The 25,919-nt window shown below is 47.0% G+C and overlaps 1 protein-coding gene across 1 annotated transcript in view; it reads left to right on the top strand.

Annotated features, from left to right (window-relative positions):
• The first annotated feature begins 15,335 nt into the window (after nucleotides 1–15,335).
• LOC148506300 (cytochrome P450 3A24-like) overlaps nucleotides 15,336–25,919 on the top strand; it is a 56,293-nt gene continuing 45,709 nt past the window's right edge. The window contains exons 1-2 of the mRNA XM_088446948.1: nucleotides 15,336–15,489; nucleotides 20,352–20,445. Coding sequence (XP_088303074.1) covers nucleotides 15,419–15,489; nucleotides 20,352–20,445 — 165 coding nt within the window. The 5' untranslated portion in view covers nucleotides 15,336–15,418. The remainder of the gene's footprint in view (nucleotides 15,490–20,351; nucleotides 20,446–25,919) is intronic.

The raw sequence follows: 25,919 nt of genomic DNA, 5'->3' as shown, positions 1-25,919 counted from the left end.
TGGACACAGTTTGGCGCCTTCCCTGTTTTCAGACATGGATTTCCGGATTAGGACATACATCTATCTGTACGAGAATCCAGGGATCCGGGAGCACCAGCTCTTTATTGATACAAGCCAATGGGCAGGAAACTTCTCTTGGGGAATGATTATATGGTTATATTTTTATGTATTTCGTATATGATACTTTATTTGTAACAGATGTATGATTGAATTGTTTTGCTTAAAACTTAATGTGGTTAATGAAGACTTAGAAGATCGCGTGACGAGCCCTCCGGATCACATTACCACAACTTATGACGATGGACGATGGCAGCCGTGTATTATAAGCACTAAGGTCCTCATTCAGACCCGGTCGCAAGCGCTGAGCGCTCGCAACTGAGACGATATTTAGGCCCTGCGCACGCGCAGCGGCTGCACAGTGCGTGCGCAAGCCCCAGAGCGAGAGAGAAACTCTCTCGCTCTGGAGCTCACTACAAAAGGTCCGGCTGTCGATGATGATCCTTAAGGAACGCCTGCAGTGATATCAGTGGGGAGCTTCCTGCTCGATCAGAGCAGGAAGCTCCCTGGGGCTTGCGGCTGCCGAGACCCAACCTTAGGGTCTCGTTGCAAGCCCTGATGGTAGCGATGGTCTTCATCAACCTGGTCTTCATCAACCTGGTCGGTCGCGACCATCAACCTGGTCGGCCGCTAAAGCTGTGGGTGGTAACCCACAGCTTAGCTAGTGACTAGGAGGCCGCACTTAAAAATAGAAGCGGCCGCCCTCATTCAGAATGAGCGCTCGCTTCTTGTGAGCGCCTCTGAATGAGGGCCTAAGTGTGTTATAACACAAAGTGTAATTTATGTAACAGTTAGAAAACAGTTGAACAAACAGTGAACAACATCTACGACAAGGTAATTCCAATATCATTCCTTAACAGTAGTTTGTGTGTTGTATATTTTTGAATGTTTTGAAAATCATGAAAATGTTTGGAATCATCTCTAAAACTACCACATCCTTTACTCTCCCTGCAGCCCATCCTTCTGTACATATTGCAGCCTCATTACTTTTCTCTCCTCTTACAAACACATGAGCTTTTAAATTATCTATACACATTGACAATAACATACACAACCTATCGCCATAAAAATCATTCAGACAAATCCCACAAATATATTTATAGCTCTCTCCTGTTGCTTCTATTAGCTGGTGACATATCACCAAATCCAGGACCGACCCACTTGCCACACCCACAGCGAACTATAAATCCAGCTAACCTCATAAACATTGCGTTCCATCCTTCACCCTCCAAGTCATTAAAATGTGCCTTATGGAATGCACGCTCTGTCTGCAACAAACTAACATCCATCCATGACCTCTTTATTTCAACTAACCTCAACCTTCTGGCAATAACAGAAACATGGCTCACACAATCAGACACTGTCTCACCTGCTGCACTTTCACATGGTAACCTACACTTCTCACACACCTCCAGTAATTATAAAGGAGGTGGGGTAGGAATATTACTCTCCCAATCTTTCACATTCACAGTTCTCCCACAGGTACCTTCACTCACATTTACATAATTTGAAGTACATTCTATCAGGACTTTCACCCCTTTCTCTCTGCAAGTTGCAGCTATCTATCACCCGCCTGGGCCACCTCAACAATTTCTGGAACATTTTTCAGCCTGGCTCCCTCACTTCCTATCCTCAGACATCTCCACCATCATTATGGGTGATTTCAATATCCCCATTGACAGTCCACAATCTCCTCATGCCTCCAAACTACTCTCTCTAACCTCCTCTCTTGGCCTCTCCCAATGGACTGACTCATCTATTCATAAGGAGGGCCACTGCCTTGATCTTGTATTTACCAGACTATGCTCAGTTTCTGATTTCACTAATGCTCCTTTCCCTCTCTCAGATCACAACCTTATCACCTGCACTCTCTCCTCCATTACATCAACCTCAATGTCAGTGAAATCAACCAAACCTCCTAAAACCCGCAGAAATATTAATGCTATTAACTTTCAACAACTATCTACCTCTCCACAATGACTCTCACCAATTTCTACATTCACTTCTCCTGAGACTGCTGCATCACACCTAAATCAGATTCTAGAAAAAGCCCTCAATGAAGTAGCTCCAGCTACCCATCACACTCCACGTAGACTTAGACGTCAACCGTGGCATTCTAACTTAACAAGGCATCTACAAAACTCTCACGTAAAGTTGAACGTCAGTGGCGAAAGTCTCGTACTTCATGTGACTTCCTCACATATAAGACTATCTACAACTCTTATCGTACTTCTCTGGACACTGCCAAACATACATATTTCCAATCTCTTATCTCTGCTCAAGCTTCTAACCCCAAGCAACTTTTTAATACATTTAAACTGCTTCTAACCCCTCCCTCACTCAAGCCACCGCACTACTATCTGTGCTCATGATCTTGCTTCCTATTTTAAGGACAAGATTGATAATATCCGAAATGAAATGGTATGTTCTTCCTCAGCTAGTGACATGCTCAATTCCCTACCTGAACCCTCTGGCACATTCTCTTCATTTGACCTCACAAACGAAGATGAAGTATCTACACTCTTCTCATCCTTCTACTCTATTACCTCTCCTCTAGATCCTATACTCTCACAAATCAGTAAAGCTCTGTCTCCTGTGCTCATCCCAACCCTAATTAAAATCTGTAATCTCTCTCTCTCTACTGGCAACTTTCCATCACTGTTCAAGCATGCAGTGATTACTCCCATTCTGAAAAAACTAAATTCCGACCCTAACACTCTTCAAATTACCTTCCTATCTCCCAGCTCCCATGCCCCTCTAAGCTACTGGAGAGACTTGTCTACACTCGCCTCACACACTTTCTTAACACCCACAACTTATTGGACCCACTTCAGTTAAGCTTTTGTTCCCAGCACTCCACAGAGACAGCACTGACTAAGGTAATAAATGATCTGGTCACTGCCAAGGCTAAAGGCAATTACTCACTCCTAATTCTTCTAGATCTATCTGCTGCTTTTGACACTGTTGATCACTCTCTTCTCATACAGACATTACAATCCCGAGGTCTTAAGGACACAGCTCTTTCTTGGTTCTCTTCCTACCTATCTGATCGCTCTTTTTCTGTTTGTTTTTTGGATTCTACCTCCTCTTCGCTACCTTTATCAGTTGGAGTACTGCAAGGCTCTGTCTTAGGTCCTTTGCTATTCTCAATCTATACCACCTCTCTTGGCAAACTAATCAGCTCTTTTGGATTTCAGTACCATCTGTATGTGGATGATACTCAAATCTACCTATCCTCTCCAGATTTATCACCATCTGTATTGATCCGTGTCACTGAATGTATTTCTGCCAATTCACCTTGGATGCCATCTCGGCACCTGAAACTTAATATTTCTAAAACAGAATTAATTATATTTCCACCGGCCAATAGCAGTTACCAACCTGATCTCTTTAGCACTGTTGATAACTCAACAATCCACCCCGCCCCACAAGCTCGCTGCCTTGGTGTCATCCTTGACTCTGAACTGTCTTTTGTTCCCCACATTCAATCTGTCTCAAAATCATGTTACATACATCTAAAAAACATATCCAAAATTCGACCATATCTCACACAAGACACTGCAAAAACTCTAATCCATGCACTCATTATTTCCCGCATTGACTATTGCAATAGTCTCCTTACTGGTCTATCCAAAAACAGGCTATTGCCATTACAATCCATTATGAATGCAGCTGCGAGGCTTATCTTCCTTGCCAAATGTTCATCGTCTGCTGCCCCGCTCTGTCAGTCCTTCCATTGGTTGCTGGTTTTCTACCGTATTCAATACAAAATACTATTACTTACACATAAGGCCATTAACCAAACCACAAAAACATACATCTCTTCACTCATCACAAAATATCTCCCAACCCGATCTCTCCGCTCAGAACAAGATCTGCGTCTCTCATCCCCACGCATTACTTGCTCCCATTCACGGTTAAAGGACTTTCTTCGGGCTGCACCCACTCTATGGAATGCCTTACCACGCACAATAAGACTTACCTCTAGTCTTCAATCCTTCAAGCGTTCCCTGAAAACTCACCTCTTCAGACAAGCTTATCAGATTCCAGAACCGACCACCTAACCTTCATAGCTTCCATGTCTTATTACATCCCCTCTCATAGTCCACACATAACCTCACACACATTGTCTTTCTTTCACATACTCCTGACATTTGGCCGAAATTCCTGTGTGACTGGATTATGCAGCCAACTAAGAAACTCTGCATTCTGGCTGGACCAAATTGCAATATATAGCACCTATCCTTGTGTATCAATGCCTATTTCCCTATAGATTGCAAGCTTGCAAGCAAGGCCCTCTTATCTCTATGTCTGTCTGTTATTTATCCTGTTTTGTTCTATAAATGTTTCCAATTGTAAAGCGGAATATGCTGCATTATATAAGAAACTGTTAATAAATAAATAAAATAAATTATGGGTATTTAGAGTGCTTCCCTCACTTTATCCTCATACACCTTGAAAAAGGAAGGTTTTTCTGAAACGTATTGGTGTGGAGAGGATCATTGCCAGATTGATGACCACTTGATGACGGCTGAGGGTTATATACCCAGGTATAACAACTATCCCCTCACCCTGTCTACAGCGCCTACTTTTAGGCCTTATCTGGTACACAGTTATTCCCTAAGGGGTTTCATTTGAAGAAATTCTTATTTGTGAGGTCAGCTGCTGCATTAAACAGCTGACCGGGTCACAGTGCAGGATGGAAGACCAGCTGACCGAAGCCCCGGAGAGAGTACATCACCGGAGCAGCGATGACCTGACCGGAGGTAAGTACAAATAATGGGGAGTCATGGGAAGGGGGGTCGGCCCGAGGAGGTGTTTTGCATAGAGGTGACCAATCGGCACATGCGCGGAACCTTGTCACCGTATTTTTTCCGAAAAATACAGTGAAGTGATAAGGCCGCGGATGGGATTCGCAGGGACAGAGCTTTATCACAAGCTCTGTCCCTGCATGGGATTTTTAATAATGTGATATTGCCTGAATTCGCAATGTGAATTCAGTCGGTAATATCACACTTCAATCTGCATTTTAATGTGGATTGTAGTAAATAGAGCTCTAGGTGTCTGGAATCTATGGGTTATCCTGCGCGTTAAGCCCCAGAGGGTACATTTAATGCAGATTTTTCTGCATTAAGTGCACCCTCTGGGGCTTAACTTGCAGGGAAGTGACCCTTAATTAAATAGCTCAGGCAGTAGCTTCAGCTGAAGGGTAAACCCTGCAGCTAATTGAATCATACTGAAGCTACAGTACAACAAAAAAAATGTTGTCGCTTTGTGAATGGGTATGTACTGTATAGTCTGCCTTTCTTTGAGTGGTAGAATAGTTTAGATTAAAAGAAGAAAAAAACCTAAAACTGTTCACTGTTTATTGTGATATTTCTATAAGTGTTCATCCCCACATCCCTAGCCAATGCTGTAAATTATTAAATCAACTACCTTCTTAGCTGTAGCTTATTTTGATAAAAAAAATATAGCTGAAATGGCAATACTGGACCGGGCAGTAAGGATTAACTTCATACTTGCCGACAATCAGCTTCAGCCTTTCGGGAGGGAGCTGATTGTCGGCTAATAGCGGGGGGAGGGGCCGGCCATTGGGGGCGGAGTGGCCATTTTGGGTCACACTGGAGGTGGAGCCGCACGATCGCGTCATCGTGACTCCGCCCCTCTTCACAATGCCGTGATTTTCGGCATTGTGAAGCAGGGGGCGGGGCCACGAGGACGCGATTCTGCACGAATCGCGTCACTGGGCCCCCCGCTGCGGGGATTTCTGTTTTTTTCAGGGGGGAGGTGGGGAGGGTGTGAGACTTCTGGGAGGCTTGCCTGCCTTTCTAGGGGGCCGGGAGTGGCACCCGAAAATCGGGAGGCTCCGGGCCAAATCGGGAGGGTAGGCAAGCCTGATTAACTTACTGCTGACTTTCAGGGTTTTCAGTTTTACTTGTTAATAAAAAAATACAAGAGAGCCACTGATATAAACCATGTTCTTATCCTGCATTGTACTGTACTGTAAAGGTGCCTACACACTTAGCGATATTTTACATGATTTGCCGGATTCCGATGCATCGTGACGACAAATCGCGTAAACTATACCCAAATCGTGAGAGTCCACTCATGTTCACGATGCCGATGCGCGTCCCCCGCAGGTCATACATCGCATCTTCAGATCTGCCGTGCTGTAGGGCAGATCTGACAATCTCAATCACAATGCACTGGAATAGTTAGGAGGCACGATAGATCGTTTGTCACATTAGACAGTTTTTAACACCAAATCGTGGCCACGACTGCCGGGGAGCTGCTGGGGAGAGTTCAAGGGGAAATTGTCGGATCGTGAGCACATCGCCAAGTGTGTAGGCACCTTAAGCCACTGGTTCCTTGTTCATTTGTTAATGTACTTTGTAAGGTGCTGCGGAACACTTGTGGCGCCATATAAATAAAGGATAATAATAATAATAATAATAATAATAATAAAGTTTTGTGCTCACGCATGCACATCTGCAAAGTTAACATTTACTGACCTGGTTCAGTATTGCAGTTGTAGCTCTTTAATTTTTAACAAAGGCTGATGATGATATATGCTCAGCCTAACAGGTACGCATGTGCACTAAGGGGCTAATTCAGCAGAGAACGGAATTTCCAAGCTGCACGCAAACAGCTTTGCATTTCCGTCCTTGCAAATATGTAAATGCAGCAGGAGGATAATGATAGGGGGTGTGACCGCAACACAGTGGGGCCCATCGGTGAATTACCTGAGTCTACGGCAGCCCAGTCCAACCCTGGAAACGGCCTCCTAACCCCTCTGCAGCATACTGCAGGCATGATGGCGGGACAGTGACCGATATACATGGGCCCTAATTTGAGACCATGAGAAAGCTATTATGAGGTAAGATAGGTCACAGCCTTCACCATTTCCAACAAAACCTTTATATATTACAAACAAAACATCATACTTGCCAACACTCCCTCATTGTCAGGGAGACTCCCTGAAATAGTAGCAATCTCCCTGTCTCCCTGAGAAATCTAGTAATCTTCCTGATTGCACCTTACCCCCATTATGTAGCAGTTATATTAAAAAAAAAAAAATAGAGATACATATATTCAAACGGGATCATTAGTATAATTTCCCTGCATTGATTATAAGGCACAATGGAGCTGATTGAGAGCCGCTCGCTAGATGCGATCGCTTGCTTGATGTGTATGCAAATTGCGTAGGCAGTGCAATCGCACAGCAATGCATTAGCACGCCCAGTATTTCCTAGAAAGCGATCATAGTGTATGCAGACACCCACCAGCCTGTCTTAAGATGCCCGCATGTCCAAAAAGTGTATGTAACCATCGGTACATCGGATGTGATCGCAGCGCTTGAGTTGGACCATACCCTTCCGCAAGCACTGCGAGCACTTCTGTGTAAAAAAAAGCCAGATGACATGTACCATACATGCCTAATCTCCTGATTTGGCCAGGAGCCTCCCGAAAATCGGGTGCCACTCCTGGCCCCCCGGAAAAGTAGGCAGGCCTCCCGACTTTTCCAGTCCCCCCCCCCGCAATGTAGTGCTAAACCCCCGCTGCGGAGGGGCTGATGACGCGATTTGCGCTGAATTGGGTCATCATAACCCCGCCCCCCACATAGCAATGCCGGAAATATCGGCATTGCGTAGCAGGGGCGGAGCCTAAATGACGCGATCGCGTGGCTCCGCCCCCAGCCCTGCCCCTAAACACTGGTAAAATGTCCGGCCACGCCCCTCTATACAGGCCCCACCCCCCTGCTACACCGACCTGGCTGCTTCCTCGGATGTAGGCAAGTATGACATGTACTATGATGCTGTCTTTTATGTAACACCCTCTAGGGGATGGTATTTGTAAATACACCCCTCTCAGTGTTAAAGCTTGCTTCCTGTTGTAGATATTACATTCCTGAAACCCTGGGGATCAGTTTTCAGGTAAAGGAGGGGCTGGAGAGATAGACATGCAGGAGTGGGGAGACTGGGGGCCTGATTCAGACCCGCTCGTGAGCTGCACGATGTTAGGCCACTGCGCATGCACACGCCGGAGCCGGCTCAGATGTGCGCATGCGCGAGACCCGGCTAGTGATCGGCGCTCCGGCACTCCAGGTCTCGCACCAAATGGGGACGGCTGCTGATTTTGATCTACAGCTCACACCGTTTTGAAGGCGTGGCGTGCTGGTGGCTTCACAAACGGAGGCGTTCCCATGCGAATGCCTGCCGTTTGTGGGTGGCCCCCCTGACATCACCAGTGATGTCAGTGAGGGAGCTTCTGGCTCTATTAGAGCCAGAAACTCTCTGGGGCTTGCGGCCACGAGACCCTACCACAAGGGTCTCGTCGCAAGCCCGATGGTCGCGATGGTCGCCCACAGCTATGCGAGCGGCCAGGAGGCTGCTCCAAAAAAAAAAAAAAAAGCCCTGATTCAGAGCGAGCGCTCTTTTAGAGCGTCCGGCTCTGAATCAGGGCCTGGGTGTGTAACAGGCAGATAAGAGAAAGGAGGGGGGAGGAAGAACAAAGGGGATTGAGAAGAAGAATTTGGGAGAGAGGAGACATCTTTGGGGAGAGTCAGAGCTGGAAGCAGAAATGTAGCCCTCGTGCTCCCCTGGCAGGGGGAGATTGGCGGGGCCGTGGTGGCTGCCACGATGCCCATCTAATGCAAAAGGAGAGAGAGGTCTGGAGTGAGACCACTGAGATAAAGTCTGTGAGAGACCACAGAGAAAGAGCTGGAATGTTGCAGCGTGAGCAGCCCAGTGAATTGAGCGGGGTAAGAGATGTCAGTATATGTGTTGGAGAGATGGGGAAGAGGAATTTCCCGGGAGCTTTATTGTTAGGGGACAAGAGGAGTCCCTTATGCATAAAAGCCCCCCAGCAGCCATTAAAGGGTGGGGTGGGGGGTCACTGTGGTAGCAGTGTGGCTATAGGAGCCATTCCTGTAGGATAGGGATGGGCTGCAGCTGAGAGTGTGATAGCTGCAATAGAAAAGTCTGTATATTGCTGTCCCATGTGAAAGAGAAGGGGAGCAGAGAGAGGCAGACTGGGTATGAGACACTATGTATATTGTCTTAGAAGAGACACAGAAGAGGCAGAGTGCAAAAGAAGTTATGTGACATGTGTGTGAAGCTGTGGGACTACAGGCACTAGCCAGCATAGGGCCAGATGGACCTGCATGTATGAAGTAAAGAACTACAGGCACCAGCCAGCGAAGGGCTAGGTGGACCTGCACATATGAAGTGGAGAACTACAGGCACCAGCCAGCGAAGTGCCAGGTGAACCTGCACGTATGAAGTGAAGAACTAGAGGCACCAGCCAGCAAAGGGCCAGGTGGACCTGTGTGTGTAAAATGCAAAGCATTCATTGTGACTGTGCTTAAAGACTGTGCTGGTGAAGAAGAGTGTGATGTAATGTAACCATATCCATAAGATTGTCCTACACCATCTGACATGCCAAGTATATGACCTGGAGGAAGAGGAGAAGCTGCTGTAACTATATTTTTGTCCTTTAAAGTCATGTGCAGGAGGAGAGAAATAAAGTGGTATATTTTTATAAGAGAAGGTCTGGTGCCTAAGTTATTCAACAAGAACTGTTACTGCATAATGTCTACACCTGTATCTATATGTGTGACACTTATAAAGCCTGCATGGGCAGGTACCCCCTTCTCAGGTATTGCCCACACCCTTAAGAGCTAGCCTGAGACAATAGGAGGTGTATCAATCCAAATGCACCTTGCACCACACCGCACACTGAAGGGGGGTTACATTTAATTATGCACACCTCTAAAACGCCGCTGATATGCTCAGGCACGCCTGCGTTTGCACCTCCACTCCCCCGTTTTAATGGCCAGCCCCTGTTACCACCTACAAACGGCTTCCCCTGTCACTCACTCTGCTGGGCTGTCTATGTGCAGCGAGCGAACGCATTGTGAACTTTCGTTATGGTATGCGCACACGCACTGCGATGCATATGCATTCGCACAATGCATACACATTGCATACCATCGGCAGCAGCGAACATTTTCATCTTAGCGAGCAGCTCTGAATGAGCTCCAATGATCCCTATCGGTACATGCATTTTCTGAAAAGTATCAGTGTGTTTTCATCAACATATAGATCTTACTGCTTTGGGTCTCGTTTAAATTTGGATATAAAACAATTTTACGACATGGCTCTCAGATGTAGCAGTACATGCCCACTTTACCACAGCATCACTTCCAGGTGACCTCACATCATACTTGCCAACTCTCCCTCATTATTAGGGAGACTCCCTGAAATAGTAGCAATCTCCCTGTCTCCCTGAAGAATCCAGCAATCTCCCTCATTTCATCCTTACCCCCGTTATGAAGCTGTTATATTAAAAAACAGAGATATATACATTCAAATGGGATCATTAGTGTTATTTCCTTGCATTGGTTATTATGAGGCACAATGATCCCTATGAATTTCTGCAAAGTATTAGTGTGTTTTCATCAACAAACAGATCTTACTAACTGCCTTTGGGCTGGTTTACATGTGAATGTAAGTCAGTTTTAGGACACGCCTCTCAGATTTATTAGTACACGCCCACTGTAACGTGCGCTTATAGGTGCTGCTTTCACAATCTCCCTGAAATGGTTTTTCAAAAGAAGGCAAGTATGCCTCACATAGCTGTAACACAGGCTGAAGCTCCCTGTCCAGTGTCCACCTCTGTGTTATGCTGGCCATACACTCGTACGATGTTGTACGATGCGATTCATCGTACGTTTTCTCTTGAACTCCCCAGCAGTCCTGAACACGCATGATATGCATACTATTAAGATAGATATGATGGGCTGCACATCTGATCATATGATACATTTTAAGAGCAGCAGAAGCAAGCATCGGATTGTACCTATATGCTACACGATTTCTACACGATTCACCATACGACGCGTTGAAAATCGGGCAATCAGGCCGAAACCGCGCTAATGTAATGCTAGCATAACTCCCCAGCAGCAGATTACCTGGCTCGAAGGAGGAAGCCTTTTGTGTGTTGAGGTAACAGGCTCCCAGTCTCCCCCACCATTGAGTTCAGACCCACCTCTTACAGACCAAGGGAGCAGCGCAATGCTACACAGGCAGCTGTGTCACAGTAATACAGTCTGCCCGAGGGAGCTTTGCATGTCACTGGCTCGGCCGAGCCAGGGTGCCCCCTCTATATGGTGCCCTACTTGGCTGCGTAACCAGAGTATAGTTGGGGAGAGCTGGATCCCTGACTGATGCCTCAGGGTAAAAATAATAGCCTTTGACTTTGAGACATCGCCAAGTCCCGTGCGAGACTGCCCGATGTTTTAAAGTAGCAGTCATTTAATCTGCAATATCAACCTGTCTCAAAGTCGCATCCTATTACAATTAACCCCTCATGTCAGGGCCGCAACAAGGGAGGGGCTAGAGATTCACATGCACCAGGCGCCGGAGGGGGTGCTGAAGGGCTGAGGCTTGGGGGCGCGGAGGCTTGTGGGACGTGGTGGCTTGGGGGCTGCAAATCCCATGTGGACTAGCTGTCCACATGGAATCTGCTGAAAACAGCCCTCCAAAAATGTCTGCCGCCTAGGAGGAGACACATGCTAGAGGTCCTACTGGACCTCTAGTGTCTGTTAGGGCAGCGCATAGCACATAGCGTTCCCGGAAGTACCGGGAATGCTGACGCTGCCGGGAGAAGATGCAGAGAGCTGCATCTTCTCCCGTGAAACCCCTGGCAATGAGAGTGAAACCCCTGGCAACGAGCTTGAAACCCCTGGCAACGAACATGGAACCCCTGGCAACGAGCATGGAACCCCTCATACGTGCATGCAGGGGGGGTTTCTGAGTACCTAGAAACCCCCCCTGGCCGCCGCTCCATCGCCGCGCAGCTAAACATAATTTTCTTTAATTTTTATTAAAAGGAGCTGCGGAGTTCAGGCAACTGTGCCTGCCCTTACACTGGCAGCGGCTGGAGCTGGGCTTGCTGACTGTAGGGGGAGCTGCTGCAGCAGCGCGCAGTTCCTCCTAGGAAGTTCTGATGGGGCATTGATTGCAAGAGGGTCAGGCTGAGCTGCCGCCGGGTGACTGTATTCCCGGCGCTTTCTCTTGGACCTGGAGCCGCAGGTGAAGTTATGTGGGGGGTGCCCAGTGGGGGAGTAGCCGCTGGCGGGGGGTTACTGCCAGCGTGGGGGTTTACTGCCAGTGCGGGGGTTACTGCCAGCCCGTGGGGTTACTGCCAGCTCGAGGGGGGGGGTGTTCTTTAATAACTGATGCTGTACTTGTTTGTCTGTGTTTTTTTGTGAATGAGGTGTGTGTGTACAGTATGTATGTATGTGTGTCAGTGTCTGTGTTGGCGTGTGTGTGTCTGTGTGTAGTCTTTGTGAGTGTCTGTTCAGGTTAGAGTCTGAGTCTTTGTGAGTGTCTGAGTCAGTGTCTGTGTGTCTATTTGTGTGTCTGTGTCATTGTGTGTGTAATGCCGAATATATTGTAGCTAGATTTTTTTTCGTATTTGGAAACCCCCCTTTCAAATTCCTGCGTTTGCCACTGGAACTCCTGGCAACGAGCATGAGACCCCTGGCAATGAGCATGAAATCCATGGCAATGAGCATGAAACCCCTGGCAATGAGCATGGAACCCCTGGCAACGAGCATGGAACACCCGGCAACGAGCATGGAACACCCGGCAACGAACATGGAACACCCGGCAACGAACATGGAACACCCGGCAACGAACATGGAACACCCGGCAACGAACATGGAACCCTTGGCAAAGAGCATGAAACCTAGAGTATGAAACCCCTAGCAATGAGCATGAGACCCCTGGCAACGAGCATGAGACCCCTGGCAACTAGCATGAAACCCCTGGCAACTAGCATGAGACCCCTGGCAATGAGCATGAGACCCCTGGCAACGAGCATGAGACCCCTAGTAATGAGCATGAAATCCCTGGCAACGAGCATGAACTCCCTGGTAATGAGCATTAAACCCCTGACAACCAGCAGGTAATTTAAAAGTAATTATAAGCCTTACTATGGGGCATATAATGGTGTCAGGGGCAAATATGTAAGTGGCACTTTGGTAATAGGCATTACAGTGTGTGGCATAATGTGTAATGGGCATTATGGTGTGTGGAATAATGTAAGTCACTATACCAGGGACGTCTGACTAGTGCACTGCCTTATGGAGGAGCATGGACAAAATCAAGGTACGGGAAGGGAGGGGGTGCAAAATTACTCCCTTGCCCCGGGTGACAGATATCCTAGTTTCAGCCCTGCTCTTGTTATATATTCCCGGAAATATAACCCAAACAGCAGCACTAACAGTGGCGGGCTGGGCTGGGCCGGGGGGCAGGGTGGCATGTGCCCCCGGGCCGCAGCGCCATGTGGGCCGCTGGCCGCGGGCAGTCTGTGCCTCTGTGACACAGGCTGCAGCACACGTGTAGCGCCAACCGGACGGAGTTCGGTCAGCGCTACACAGTGAGTAACACACAGCCGCTGGCACTGGCAGCTGTGTGTTTGTTTTGAGTGGCAGCCAATGAGAGTCTGTCAGACTCTCACTGACTGGCGCTGCGCCACTGCAGGAGCCGCTCCATCTTCCGGCTCCTGCAGTGGGTAATGGGAGAGATGTCATGACGTCATGACGTCTCTCCCATAATGCAGAACTGCCTGGCCCGGGAGGACGAACGGAGGAGCGGATGGCGGCGGCGGGAGCGGGGATTCAGGTAAGTGGGTTTTTTTTGTTACGTGTGGCACTACAAGGGGGTGAGCACTACTGGGGGCACTACAAGGGGGAGAGCACTACTGGGGGCACTAAACGGGGGAGAGCACTGCTGGGGGCACTACAAGGGGGAGAGCGCTACTGGTGGCACTACAAGGAGGAGACCACTATTGGGCACTACAAGGGGGATTACTACTGGGGGCACAACAAGGGGGGGACTACTACTGGGGGTGCTACAAGGGGGGATTTCTACGAGGGGTACTACAAGGGGGGGGACTACTACTGGGGGCACTACAAGGGGGGGCTACTACTGGGAACACTACAAGGGGGGGCTACTACTGGGGGCACTACATGGGGGGGCTACTACTGGGGGCACTACAAGGGGCGGGACTACTACTCGGGGCACTAAAATGGGGAGACCAGTACTGGGCGCACTACAAGGGGGGGACTACTACTGGGGGGCACTGCATAGGGGGTACCACTACTGGGGGCACTATATAAAGGGCTTACTACTGGGGGTACAAGGGGCACTGCACAGGGGGGATCACTACTGGGGGCACTATATAATGGGCTTACTATTGGGGGCACAAGGGGCACTGCACAGGTGGGACCACTACTGGGGACACTGTATAAGGGGCACTGCATAGGAGGATCACTACTGGGGGCACTACTGGATGCCTGCATAAGGGGGTCCTCTCCTGGGGCACAGGGGGCACTGCATATGGGCACCACTACAGGGGGCTGCCCCTAATCTTTATTTTTACTTTACATTAATTCCATATGGACCCTCCTCCTCCCTTGCACACTTGGGGGGGGCGTAGCACGCACGTGCTACGGGCACCCTGGCTACACGCTACTCCTCTGCCAGGGCCACCTGCATGCATTTGCCCCCCAGGCTAAAAGTTGCCAGGCAGCCCCTGAGCAGTAACCCAGGAACTGGCAGCCCTCACACATATCAGCCCTCACTCAGTATCTCACAATGATACTCCTATGAAAAGTTTATGTTTTTTAAGGCTTATAATGTTCAAAAGTTTCTGTTGAGTAATCCTCATTTACATAATTTTTTTTATGTTTAAGCATTAATTTTGTTGAGAGCAACAATAAATCTAAAGGTTTAATTTTTACATTTTTATTCCCGTGAATGGGTGGGTAGTGCACGTGCATTTTGGGAGCCAAATCATATGGACCTCCTGCATGTACTGTAGCGCTACAGCATGGGGGTGGTGTAAGTGGCGATAATAATGACAGATACTCTCGCAGGTGGAAGAGTGCGGTATAGATACGTACAACTCTGAACAGGAGCCACATCCATCTGCAGTGCATTTCATACAACTCAGAATCAGCCTCAAAGGGCTAAAATAGTAACTTGATATTGCTCCAGTTCCAGTTTGTCATTGTAGCTATAAAGGTGAGAGATATCAGTAATATTGCCTGTGTGATTTGTAGCAGGACAGAGAGATAAGTAACTGCTCCACACACAATATGTGCTTCTGGTCTCCGCCCTTCTCTCCTCTCAGTTTTGGGATCGCACCCACAGAACACGTCACTAGTGGGAAGTAAACAATATAAATACAGCTGCCTGAGTGCGAGAAGCCAGGAGTGCAGGAAGAGGAGAAGAAGGGAAAGAGCTGGTATATTAGAGAGAGAGACGACAGCCACCAAGGAAGCTAAAATATGTATTTCCTCCCGGATTTCTCTAAGGAAACATGGATTCTGCTAGTCCTGTTACTGGCACTAATCACTTAGTAAGTGCATCTGGGTTGATAATCCACTATTGCACATGTCTGGCTTCTGTACTGTGTATCACTGATGTATGATTTTGTATTGTTTCTATACAGGTTGTAAACAGTAATGAGTAACAGTGATATTTTGCTCAAATACAGTCTTGCTGCAGAATTCCACTTTAGCACAGTATTTACATAGTCATAGGTCATCTGAGGTGACAGCTCATTCTGCTGTGTGCTGTGCTTGAGCTGGGACTGGGATCACTTAAGGCTGAATGTTTGCACATGCTCAGTGGGGTTCAGGGATATCAGGGTCAGTCAAAGTTCACTATACCTGCCTTTTATAAGGAATGGGGCTGCAGTATATCTATGTGTACATACATAAAAAAAAAAAATTGTGGGATCCCTATTTGGAACACAAATATAGGGGTACCACAAGTAGCAGTGATATTTTGCTCAATCACAGTTTTGCCGCAGAATTCCACTTTAGCACAGTATTTACATATGTCATCTGAGGTGACAGTCAGCTCATTCTGCTGTGTGCTGTGCTTGGGCTGGGACTGGGATCACTTAAGGCTGAATGCTGACAGAGATATGGGATCAATTTATAGTTTTCACATTTGTATTAATCTCTGCAGCTGAGGTGATCAAGGTCCAAAGTCTTATAAAACAGAACTCTAGTGGATTCTGTACTAGGGGCACATCCACTAGCAGACTGTGAAAAGACTGCACAATTATGTTCAGTGCAGGCACCCTCCCTCATTCCTGAACATGGGCAATCTGTCTTATCGGCAGATTGACCAGCATGTTCAGGCGATGATAGATGTCAAAAATGACTAGCGAGAGCGTGCATCGCTGGCCGTATTTGCCATTTTGATTGCCGATTTGTGAACGATTAATGAACGATTGAACGATAATGATATCACCGCATATGCACCAAGCCCAGATGCCTATGGACTCTATTCGCGAATCCCCCCCGTGCATCACTTGACGCATGCGTAGAAGAACTTCTGGGTCATAAACCCTGAAGTCCTTCTTACCAGGAGAGCTGTCCTTTGTGATTGTATTCATGCATACAGGTGTTACTTACGCTGGTATACATGCAATGAGTAGCGGGATGCATCCAGTGCCAACATTAGGGTCCACATGGGCTTGGAGCTGAAATTCATGAAGGGCCTATTATGTGCCGCTGCACGAGGAGTGGCCATCGCTGCGGGAGTTTAACCAGTGTTGTGGGGGTATAATCAGTGTTGTGTGAGTGCTGCCTGCACAGGGTGAGCTGCAGCTCCTGCCACCCCATTGTCAATCCGCCCCTGGATGCATTGCATGCAAATTGCAATGCTTGATGCATCCCGCCTATTTATTGTATATTGTATATAGCATACAGAACACACTGTTAATCCGCAAATTTGGATTATTTCATGAAAAGTGAATGTATCATAGTACTTGCTGTATATACTGTAAGTTAAATTAAATATGCCAGAATATGTTTGCTTGGCATTAGGGAGTGCCAGCTTTCTATTGTGGCACTCCTTAAGTATGTTTAGTAGTATTGGAGCAAAGCGCAACAAACAGTGATCTAAACACTATATAAACAGATAGACGGCTATTGATATAGTTACAGAATGTCAACAATTGACAAAAATGTAATGTAGCTTCTGTTGCATTTGGGAAATAGTGAGGGCTTTTTGCTACCCTTGTGTGTCTGTCTGTACATTTCTATGTATTCTTTCTAACAGAGCAGATAAAGACACAATTTCAATGACTGTGTGAGCTGACTATTCTATATGAATTACATCAGGAGGAGTTTTTATTGGGCTATTATACCCGTCAAGTTAGTGGGGGAGATGCTTCTTTAGTTTCAGATTTGTCACTTATGCCACAAGCAATCAGAACATGTGTCCTAATGTTGTGGGAGGGGCTTCAGCTGTTTATACTGTAGCATGGAGATAATTTTAATATGAAAAATTAACATTTTGGAGATAAGTTGTCTAATAAATAGATTAATAATTGTTCTCCACTGCCTAAAAAAACCAGGGTAATTGCTGTGTCTACCCAAGACTCGGCTTAGTGGAAACGGCTCCAAGGAAAAAATCCCAGATCTACTGACCCAGGATTTCTTCCTGGGTATCGAGCAGGGTTTTTAGCGGGTAAAACCCGGTAACACTGCAGTGGAAACAGCTCTTACCTGGGTTTTTTGACATGGCTGATGATGTAATCAGGGGAGACGCTTGAATAAAGGATGTCATTAAAAATGTCATAAAATTAATTAAATAATAATTAAATAAATAATTAATACAATAAATAATAATAATTAAATAAAATAAATATTAAAATAATTAATAATAATAAAGGATGACATTAAAAATGTAATTAAATGTGGATGTCATTAAAAATGGCCTGAATAAAGGCCATTTTTAATCACATCCACAGGGTTTGCTGGGCTTACCCGGTTCAGTGGAAATGGAGGTGACCCGGTAAAAACCCTGGGCTAGGGTGCAGTGGAAACATGGTCTAAGCCGGGAACGACCTGGCAAAATGGCAGGTAAAAAATCCCGGGACAGACCCGGGATTTTGGTGGAAAAGGGGTATAAATTAAATAAATAAATTAAATGTCAAAAATATGGTGATATTGTTTTCCATGTATACACGGTTAAAAATCTAACAAAATGTTGAAATAGTTTCGAGGTCAGACTCTTGCCCTCTGTATAAAAGCAGACCCTCCAACGTGACCCCTTCTACCAGGTACAAAATGCTCTGCTCCTGGACTTCCTACTAAATTTATGATTGCAGCCACCTGTATTTAAACACATTCAATCAGACCACGTCACGGGTGTGCGCAGTCCACCCCAACCACCTGCATTTGAACAACAACTTTCTCATCAATTAACTAGTTCAACACAATCGGACCTCGATTGCGGCACCGGTGTGTTCAGGGAACTTGATTAGTGTTACATTTGAGTTACTTACGTATTAGTGATTGTGGCTACAGTACTTGAACCACTGTAGAGAGAGTAATAAGAGTCAGTCAGTGACCGTGAACAGCGACACAGCATACATCTAGTAACATGACTTTAAAATGGAAGTGTGACAGACATTAACTCCCATTCTATCGATACACTTTTACTAGCGATACCCCTGTGATTTATGAACTGTGTCATGTTCAGTAAGACACAGATATATAGGATTTATAAATAAGATACATATACTTATCTGTTATACCTATAAAATAAAGGAACTGTGTCACGAATGAACTGCGAGTAATATACACTTTTTTATTTTCATTCTTTATATGCAGCTGTGGCTGCTCTTAACTATCTCTTTTAACCTGCACTTTTCTTACTATGGTGGTGCCGTAGGGCAGCTTGGCTGGGCCGGTTTGGAGGTGTCCTGCGCTCTGGATTTAAACCCTAGTATGTTAGGGACCTACCCTAAAGAGGTTGCCTGGATATGGTGGGTAGGCCCATAACCTTGGCTATGATTATGCTAAAAACCTCTATTGATTGCAAAATTTTATTGCATTTATATATATTATCAATAATTTGGAGTTGTGCACCTGAGATTCGTCTGTTTCTGTGCCTGCAATTAGTCTCATCAGGTAGCACCTCCCATTATATATATATATATATATATATATATTTAGGGTGTGCAGTTCAGGAATCTTTTCCAATATACAATAGGGGCTCTATTAACCCCATGGAATACATATTAAATTATATAAACTGACACTCAGGGGGTCATTCAGACCCGGTCATTAGCGCCGATGCGCTCGGACCGGGTCGATGGCCCCCCACAGAGCATGCGCACGACGGCGACGGCGCCGTCGTGCGCATGCGTGAGACCCGCTACGACCGACAGCGCCGGTCGTAGCGGGTCTCGATCCAAAGGGGGCAAGCTGTCGATGTTGATTGCCAGCTCGCCCCGTTTGGAAGGCGGGCCGGGGGGGTGGCAACCCAAACGGAGGCGTTCCCATGGGAACGCCTACCATTTGGGGGCGGCCCCACTGACATCACTAGTGATGTCAGTGGAGAGCTTCCGGCTCTGACAGAGCCAGAAGCTCTCCGGGGCTTACGACAAGGGAGACCCTACCGTAAGCCGATGGTCGCGATGGTCTCTGACCATCGCGACCATCACCGGAGCGGTCGTTAGAGCTGTGGGTGTTAACCCACAGCCTAACGACCGCAACAGAGGTGGGCGGTCAGGATGCAAGTACTTTTTCTTTGTTGTTAATTGCTGCTGTGTTAGTCCAGGGGTAGCACCCCTCTCATATATATCCATATAATAAATTGAGGTGAATCAGTGTCGAATCAGGGATATATTATATAGGTCATTGTAAATAATTATACTTTGGTGCGACCATTTCATTTCTTTTTTAAAATTTTATCCATGTTTCTGCAATAGCAAATCACAAAAGATCCATCTAGGCATAATTCTACTTACAGATATGCCCAGCTATATTGCTGCCGATCGGCGAATTGCACCACTCAGCGCGAGCGGATACACGTACTGCGGACGCACCTCTATAGGAATGCATGGTGCGATCACAGTGAGCTCCATAGTGTAGTGTAGCGTATGCAGGCACGGGGAATCACATGGCGCAATGCATGTGCACGTTTGTGGTGTGATCAGCCACAATGCAGTATAGCTGGCGCATCTGTAGTTATGGTAAGCCATACATAGATCTGTGGTTGGTCAGTCAAAGCTACACAGTGTGCGGGCAGCATTGTCTGAGACTATATACAGTGGAACAAATATTAGCTATAATCACAGCTAAGCAAGTGTTCACTAATATGTGAAATTACTAATAATTACACATATTGATATTAAATTTTATGGTTCATTTACATGACATATATGCCTCAATGGTTTTCTGCTCTTTCTAGCTATGCTGTGATACCTTACAGACTGTTCCTAAAACATGGGATACCCGGTCCTAAACCTCTGCCATTTATTGGGACCTTTCTGGAAAACAGAAATGTGAGTATACTATAAAGTAACTTCATCAGATTGTTTCCTATGGTTTCACATTGTCCACATTCAAAGGGGCCTATTCATCAATTGATGAATGGCCTGGTAACCATGCGGAAACCATAGTTACCAGGCCATTCATCATCAGGGGTACGTTAGGACCCCCTTGGTATTCACCAAACTCAGAAAAACTGAAAGTTTTCGGAGTTTGCTGCCGAGAACAAGCGCCATCTTCAGACGGCGCTTGCTCTCACAGCCCCGCTTCTTCTGCGAAGAGAAATGCCGCCTTCTCACTACTTCCCTGGCGGGTGTGCGCATGTGTGAGCTCGGGTCACGCATGTGTAGCCGGGCTGATGGGGAGGAGGTAAGTAACGGAGTTACATCTGTAGCCGTGATAGTAACCGAGGGGACAGCTGCTTTTCGGAACAGTTGTCCCCTCGCCGGAGCAATGATGAATTGCTCTGGTGTAATCTATCCCCCGCTGCGAGTTGGATACTTAAGTATCCCTCACAGTGAGTTCAATACTTCATCATCGGAGGCCATACGGCCTTCGATGTTGAATAGGCCCCTGAATGTTGACACTGTAACGTAGAATGGTTCAGAATGCCAACATTCAGAATATCAACATTTTCGATTTGTATTTAGGGAAGTGCAAAATGTCAACATTCAACATGTCGGCATTGACAAAATGTTGACATGTTCAAAATGTCAACATTATGCATGTCTACAGTATGAACATTTGAGTGTTAGGGTTAGGCTGCAGTTAGGGTCAGGGTAAGGCTGCTGTTAGGGTTAGGCTGCGGTTAGTGTCAGGGTTAGGCTGTGCTTAGGGTAAGGCTGATGCTAGGGTTAAGCTGCTGTTAGGGTTAGGCTGCGGTTAGGGTCAGGGTTAGGCTGCGATTAGGGTTAGGCTGTGCTTAGGGTAAGGCTAGGGTTAGGACTAGACTGCGGTTAGGGCTAGGCTGTGCTTAGAGTAGGGCTGAGGCTAGGGTTAGGGTTAGACTGCAGTTAGGGCTAGGCTGTGCATAGGATAAGGCTGAGGCTAGGGTTAGACTGCAGTTAGGGCTAGGCTGTGCTTAGGGTAAGGCTGAGGCTAGGGTTAGACTGCAGTTAGGGCTAGGCTGTGCTTACAGTAAAGCTAAAGCTATGGTCAGGGTTAGACTGCTATTAGGGCTAGGCTGTGCTTAAGATCAGGGCTAGATTGCAGTTAGGGCTAGGCTGTGCTTAGGGTTAGGCTGTGCTTAGAGTAAGGCTGCGGCTAGGGTAAGGGTTAGACTGTGGGTAGGGCTAGGCTGTGCTTAGGATAAGGCTGAGGCTAGGGTTAGACTGCACAGGACTTGAGTGTTGGCGAGACCTGGGCAAAGGTGCGGAGTCTAACCCACAGGATGGTGTTCGCCAGTGACCCCCCCAATTGGGATATGGGCTTAGCTGCACCCCGTGAGCAGGTCGCGGTCCTTTGACCAGGTACCCAAGCCCTGCAGGGATAGAGACACTACACCCGTGGCCCAGCGAGGATATGCCTGCTTAGGCACAAAACAGTCCCTTAAAATACTGTATAGAAAACACCTTGACACGAGGATCAAACGTCAATAAGGATTTCAAGTGGGAAGCAACTCACGGTTACTTGAGACGTCACCAGAGATAGAAGGCACACGGGTAGAGGCGGTATACGTTGTAGCACGGATGTTCACTGGAGACGTAAGGCACACAGGTAGGGATGGTAACACTGCTGCACGGGTATTCACCAGAGACGTATAGGCACACAGGTAAAGGTGGGTACACTGCTGCACGGGTATTCACCAAAGACGTAAAGGCACACAGGTAAAGGTGGTAACACTGCTGCTGTACGGGTGAATAGGAACCTGGACCGGGAACTCACTAAAGCACGCTAGGAGACAACCGTTGTTCAGGCAATTTCCCATAACCTGTGGAACAGTTTTATACCCAGGGGAACCCTTAGACAGGTGCACAGCATCAGCTGAAAACGGGCCTATCAGGGAGAAGGATCCAGTCACATGGGCCGACTGTCACGGCGGCGCCCATGTCCGGATTTGCGATGCCGGACACCAGCCCTCCAGGAAGCCACAGCAAGCGGGGAGAATACTCAGCTTCTCCCCCGCCGTCGCGCAGGCCGACCGACCACCCAGGATGAAAGGGGGAGCCGGCGGTGCGGTAAGCGGGCGCCGATCCCCAGCTGAGCCCTGACAGTACCCCCTCCTTTAAGGGTGGGCACTGAACACCCAACAGGCTTATCTGGAAATCGCCTATGAAAACTCTGGATTAGTCGCGGAGCGTGTACATCATAGGCTCTAATCCAGGCCCTTTCCTCGGGGCCGTAGCCCTTCCAATCAATGAGATATTGAAGGGTGTTGAATCTGTGCCGGGAATCCAAGATCTTTTCCACCTCAAATTGTGCCTTGTAATGTCTTGACTTGAGGCAATTTAGGGGAACAATTCTGAAAACGATTGAGCACCAGGGGTCATAAGAGAGAAACGTGAAAAGTATTTGAAATCTTCATTTGAGGAGGAAGTTCCAATTTATAAGTTACTGGACTGATTATCTTAATGATACGATATGGACCAATAAAACGCGGAGCGAGTTTCATGGACGGGACTCTTAAGCGAATATTTTTGGAAGATAACCAGACCCTGTCCCCGACTCTCAACAGAGGAACTGCCAAACGTCTCCTGTCCGCAAATTTCTTGTAATTCCTAGAAGATTGCTTTAGAGATAGGTGAATTTTATTCCATAAAACTGAAAAGGATTGAATCTCTTGATTCACAGCTGGAACATCTATAGATGGAAGCTTCTGGAAATCTGGAACTCGTGGATGTCTACCAAAAACCGTAAAAAAAGGAGTGGATTTAGAGGAAGAATGGAATTTAAAATTATGAGAAAACTCTGCCGATGGCAGGAGGTCCACCCAATCATCCTGGGAAGATGACACAAAGAGCCTAATGAAGGTCTCTAGCTCTTGATTGACCCTTTCCCAGGTGGCAAGGACACTACTTGAGTAGGAGCAAATACAATTGGGTCAAAAATGGAACGAACTTGAGAACACTCCTCCTCCTCCAAGTTAGTCATGAAGGAGCGAGATAATGCATCGGCCTTCTTGTTCAACACACCAGCACGAAACTGGAGTTTTAAATCAAACCTAGAAAAAAAAAGTGACCATCGTGCCTGCCTGGCATTCAACCGGTGTGCAGTTTGCAGATAGATCAGATTCTTATGGTCTGTAATAATCGTGACAGGAAATTTGGCCCCTTCCAGAAGATACCGCCATTCCTCTAAGGCTAGGCGCATGGCTAGAAGTTCTTGGTCGCCTATAATATAATTCCTCTCAGCAGGGGAAAATTTACGGGAGAAAAATCCACAGGGATGCATCTTCCCATCTTCAGCAGACTGAGATAATACCGCGCCTACTCCAACGGAGGATGCGTCCACCTCCACAATGAATGGTTTGTCTATTTGAGGCTGACAGAGAATGGGAGCTCGAGAAAAGGCACCTTTTAGGTTTTGAAAGGCTTGTACTGCTGGAACAGACCATTTAGAAGGATTGGCTCCTTTCCTTGTGAGGGAGGTAATGGGTGCTACCAGTGTAGAAAAGTGTGGAATAAACCTCCTATAATAGTTTGCGAATCCTAGGAAACGCTGAGTACCTTTTAAAGAAGTAGGCAGGGGCCATTCAGAGATTGCTTTTAGTTTATCAGGATCCATCTGGAGACTCCCCCCAGAGATAATATGGCCTAAAAAAGGTACTGAAGTTTGGTGAAACATACATTTGGAAAGTTTCCCAAAGAGGTGAAGGAGTGCGAAGGCGGAACAATACCTCCCGTACATGAAGACGATGGCTCTGTAAATCTCTGGAAAAGATTAAAATGTCATCGAGATAAATCACAACAAATTTATGAAGAATATCCCGGAAGATCTCGTTGACGTAACCTTGAAAAATAGCTGGTGCATTACAAAGACCGAAGGGCATTACGAGGTACTTGAAGTGTCCGTCTCTGGTATTGAACGCGGTCTTCAACTCGTCCCCGGTTTTAATTCGAATCAGATTATACGCACCACGTAGATCCAGCTCCGTGAAAACCTGAGCCCCTTGAACCTTGTCAAACAGTTCTGAAATTAAAAGGTAGAGGGTACCGATTCTTTATGGTGATTTGATTTAATCCTCGATAGTCTATACAGGGGCAGAGTCCACCATCCTTTTTCCCTACAAAAAAGAAACCTGCCCCTGCAGGAGAAGAAGAAGGCCGAATGAATCCTTTAGCAAGGCTTTCCTTAATGTATTCTTCCATGGCCGCGGTCTCAGGCACGGACAAAGGGTAAACACGGCCACGTGGAGGACTCTTCCCGGGAAGCAAATCGATGGCACAATCCCAAGGTCGATGCGGAGGAAGTTTATCTGCGGCTTGTTCACAAAATACATCAGCAAAGTCTTGATAAGCCTCGGGCAACCCCGGCTGGGGGGAATGTTTAGAAGGCTATGGTCGAAGGGACTTCTTAGCCGGGTTGGAAACCGTCGCTTGGTTACATACTGGAACGACCTTGGTCAAACAATCTTGGAAACACTGTGAACCCCAGGATAGGATTTGCATAGCATCCCAGTCGAAGACAGGATTGTGTTATCTCAACCAGGGCAGCCCTAATACCAGCTCATAGGAGGATTCGGGTAACACAAAAAATTCCAGCATTTCATGATGTAGGCACCCAATTTGGACAGACACAGGATGAGAGAGCGAAGAAATGGGTAGCCCCACCAGAGTTTTACCATCTAGACCAGACAGTAACAATTTATTAGGTAGGGAAACGACTGGAACACCCAAGCTGTGAATCAATCTCTCTGCAATAAAATTACCAGCGGCTCCAGAATCAATTAAAGCGTGAACCTTTCTTGTCCTGGACTTATGGGAAAGCGACACTACTAAAAGACTCTCGGATAATTGGGATGGCTTGAGAATAACCCCCAACTGAATGCTCCCTACTTCAGTCAGGGTTTCGCATTTCCCGCAAGTAAAGGACAATTCTTCAGAATGTGGTTAGGTGCAGCGCAATAGATACACAATTTATTTTGGAAGCGTCTATTGCGCTCTGCCAGGGTGAGTTTGGCTCTGTTGACCTGCATCGGTTCCTCTTCACTAGCTAGGGTGGGTATAGGCGGACTAACAGCAGAAGAACGGACTGGTAGACGTTCACCTCTTCCCCTACTAGCCCATCTTTCCCGATGGCGAAGGTCAATTTTGATACAGAGAGAGATAACGTCAGCAAAGGATTCTGGCAAATCTCTGGAGGCAAGCTCATCCTTCATCCTCTCAGAGAGTCCATGAAGGAAGGACGCTTTAAGAGCTTCCTCGTTCCATTTTAATTCTGATGCCAGGGTCTGAAATTGGACTACATACTGCCCCACGGACCGTGTGCCCTGACGCACTCGGAGGAGGTCAGAAGATGCAGATGCAGAACGGCCTGGCTCGTCAAAAAT

This window comes from Taudactylus pleione, unplaced genomic scaffold (assembly GCF_031769625.1).
Source record: "Taudactylus pleione unplaced genomic scaffold, aTauple2 ptg000408l, whole genome shotgun sequence".
Taxonomy (NCBI): Eukaryota; Metazoa; Chordata; class Amphibia; order Anura; family Myobatrachidae; genus Taudactylus; species Taudactylus pleione.
This window is presented reverse-complemented; position numbering and strand designations above follow the sequence as displayed.